The 3,211-nt window shown below is 55.2% G+C and overlaps 1 protein-coding gene across 1 annotated transcript; it reads left to right on the forward strand.

Moving 5' to 3' along the window:
* Positions 1-586: 586 nt before the first annotated feature.
* Positions 587-2,784, forward strand: LOC127349095 (uncharacterized). Its single transcript, XM_051374883.2, has 3 exons — positions 587-966; positions 1,066-1,793; positions 1,873-2,784. Exons 1-3 carry the CDS (start codon positions 661-663, stop codon positions 2,300-2,302), a joined length of 1,464 nt encoding a protein of 487 aa, XP_051230843.1. The 5' UTR covers positions 587-660; the 3' UTR covers positions 2,303-2,784.
* Positions 2,785-3,211: the final 427 nt, after the last annotated feature.

Genomic DNA, 3,211 nt, shown 5'->3' on the forward strand with positions numbered 1-3,211 from the left:
CAACGATCGCTGGCTACGGTGGTTGCAGGAAACTCTAGGGATCATTTTGTATTTTTCGATCTTTTAAAATTTTATCTGCAAATTGTAGATAATCATTTTATTTTGATTTGTCTTTTAGTTTCCACGTTACTTCATGTAACTTAATTTTTAATTAATAAAATATATGATTGCTTTAAAAAAAAATTGCCCCTAGTGCTTATCATCTCCACTATACTGCCGCGGGCTCCAAACTAGTGGTATACTGTGGATCGTATTTTGTGCCATTTGCTCGTGCTACGAAAATACTCCGTATAGCGGTCAACTAGGCACGTAGCGCGCAGTTTGTTGTAATTAAGCGTTTTAGTTTTCCCTCGGTATTCAGCGACAGTCTGAGGTCTGTTGCTGTTGGGCATTGGTTGACCTCGTGTTGCGCGCGGGTAATATAATACAGTATGTAATTCGAAAGAAGAAGAAATCGTGCGGTGATGTCCAAACAGCGCAAGGAGTGCTACTCCAAGCAAAACAGATATGCGGTGCGGTCAATAAACATGACCGAATTATTGGCAATTTATGTTAATCTCCATCCAAATAAACATGACCGAGTATGATGCAGGGGAGAGATCCTTATTGATGTGATTATATCATCTCAGCTCCCTACGTGAGAAAACACGAAGACGAAGAATGGTGAGCATGACCAACGACCGACGTCGGCAATGGACGCTGGCGCTGGTGACGGCGGCGTCTCTGCTCGAGCGCGCGGACGAGGAGCTGCTGCCGGCCGTGTACAAGGAGGTGGGCGAGGCGCTGGGCGCGTCCCCGGCCGCGCTGGGATCCCTCACGATGTACCGCGCGCTCGTGCAGGCCGTGTGCTACCCGCTCGCCGCGTGCGCCGCGGCGCGCTACGACCGCGCGGGCGTCATCGCCGTCGGGGCCTTCCTCTGGGCCGTCGCCACCATGCTCGTCGGCGTCTCTGCCACTTTTCTCCAGGTCAGGACGCATACAGATGCAGCCGCCTCGGGCCACTGACACGCGGGGTCTGCTGCTTGCATACTCGCAACGGAACTAAACGCACACTGCTTTTTACAGATGGCGATCGCGAGGGGGTTTAACGGCGTGGGCTTGGCGCTGGTGGTGCCGGCGATGTACTCCCTGGTGGCGGACTACAGCGACGACTCGACGCGCGGCTCGGCGTTCGGGTGGCTGGTGATGGCGAGCCGTGTGGGTGCCATGGTGGGGGGCTCCCTCGGGGTGCTGCTCGCGCCGACGACCTTCCTCGGCGTCGCCGGCTGGCGGCTACCCTTCCACATAGTCGCGGTTTTCAGCGTCGCGCTCGCCGTCACCACGTGGTTCCTCGCCTCCGATCCCCGTCCGGCGAAAACGTCCAAGAAGACCACGGCCAAGGTGGCCAAAGAACTTATCTTGGAGGCCAAGGACGTGATGCGCGTGCCGACATTCCAGATCCTGGTGGCGCAGGGGGTGGCCGGGTCGGTGCCGTGGTCGGCGCTCACCTTCGCCGCCATGTGGCTGGAGCTCGTGGGGTTCACGCACTGGCAGACCACCGCAATCACCAACCTGAACGTGCTCGCTGGAGCATTAGGCGCACTCTTCTCCGGGTACATCGGAGACCCCATGGCGCGGCGGTTCCCGAACGCCGGCCGGATCGCTCTGGCACAGGTGAGCACGGCGTCAACCATCCCGATCGCCGCCGTCCTGCTGCTCGCGCTGCCCAACGACCCGTCGGCGGGGGCCGCGTACGCCGCCGTCTTCTTCGTCCTGGGCTTCGTCATGCCCTGGTGCCCAGCGGCCACCAACAAGTGAGTAACGATGGTGGCACACCACTATTAATCATTCCAAGTATTCTTCCGTGCGGTGACCGCCGTATCCTCTTTGCAGTCCTATATTAGCGGAGATCGTGCCGGATAACGCAAGGACGACGGTGTACGCGCTGGACAGGTTCTTCGAAACAATCTTGTCTTCGTTCGCGCCAACACTCGTGGGCATCCTGGCGGAGCAGGTCTTCGGATACAAGCCAGCTTCGTCCGGCGCCGCTGTCGTCGAGAACGAACGGGAGAACGCCGCCGCGCTGGCCAGGGCAGTTTTCGCGGAGGTCGCCGTCCCCATGGCCGTCTGCTGCATCACCTACTCCTTGCTATACTGCACGTACCCAGCAGACAGACAGCGGGCGCAGATGGCAGCTGATCTCGTGGCGGAATATGAACAGGACTCTGAAAATCCTGTTGCTGCCACTCCTGTTACTGTGGATAGCATAAACCAGGCACTCCTAGCGAAATTTTGTCAAAAAGGACCACCTGCCCCAGTTTAATGTCAAAAAGGACCACCTGTGAACGGAAATGACAAAAATGCCGTGGCGGCAGCACGGCCAGGCGACGCGTGGCGCCTGCCGCCGGAGCCGGTGGCGGCAGGGCCTGCCGCCGTCAGCCGTGGCGGCATGTCCGCCTCCGTCCGCCCGCCGTGAACGCCGACACCGGCGCGTCGACCTGCCGCCTGCACCGACGGCGGCACGCTGAGCTGGCGTTCCTGCCGCCAGGCCAGGTGGCGGCATGCGCTTTTCCTGGCCGACAGCATTTGACCACAGTGACGGCTCTGTTTTCCACGCAGACGGCGCTGCTTTCCACGCTAACGGCGGTGATTTCCAGGCAGACTGTGTCAGATTCGCCTTGTCCATCTTCTGAGGCTATTTGGTCCGGTTTGAGTCTATTTGGCACTAGTTTTTGCACTTTCAGCTATGTTTGAGACTGTAGTTGTACAGAAAATTGATTGTATGATACAGAAACGTGACCAGTGCAGCGCCGCATGCTTTATAACCAGCCGCTGCTTAGTGCATCGTTGCGAACACGCGCAGCTGCTCTCCTCTGTCTTCCCGTATGAGCTGAAAGAACACACTTAGTTGATCTCCTCTCAGCCTCCTCTCTTGCTGATTAAGTGCAATGATTAAGTGCATGATGCAATAGAAGGGAAAACAACAAGGTTAGTTCATTTGGATATTTGATTTTATTCGTACATGCATAATTTTTATGTTTCCATTTCTAGTAAGTAGACACGCATCATTATATTAGCATAGCATGTAAGGCACTGTAATATTTTTAGAAGCACGTAATTATAGTTAGAAATGCAACATGATGGTGTGTGATGTAGTATTATTGTATATGTATGAGTGAAATTAAAATGCAGCATGACTATATGTAGTGTAGTATTATTGGACGTAACTACA

Source organism: Lolium perenne, chromosome 4, assembly GCF_019359855.2.
Source record: "Lolium perenne isolate Kyuss_39 chromosome 4, Kyuss_2.0, whole genome shotgun sequence".
NCBI lineage: Eukaryota > Viridiplantae > Streptophyta > Magnoliopsida > Poales > Poaceae > Lolium > Lolium perenne.

Excerpts from the sequence above, each read along its gene's own strand:
- LOC127349095 (XM_051374883.2), top strand. The coding sequence starts at position 661 with ATGGTGAGCATGACCAACGACCGACGTCGGCAATGGACGCTGGCGCTG. Across the intron at positions 967-1,065 it reads TCTCTGCCACTTTTCTCCAG|ATGGCGATCGCGAGGGGGTT; the intron begins GTCAGGACGCAT and ends TGCTTTTTACAG. Across the intron at positions 1,794-1,872 it reads TGCCCAGCGGCCACCAACAA|TCCTATATTAGCGGAGATCG; the intron begins GTGAGTAACGAT and ends TCCTCTTTGCAG.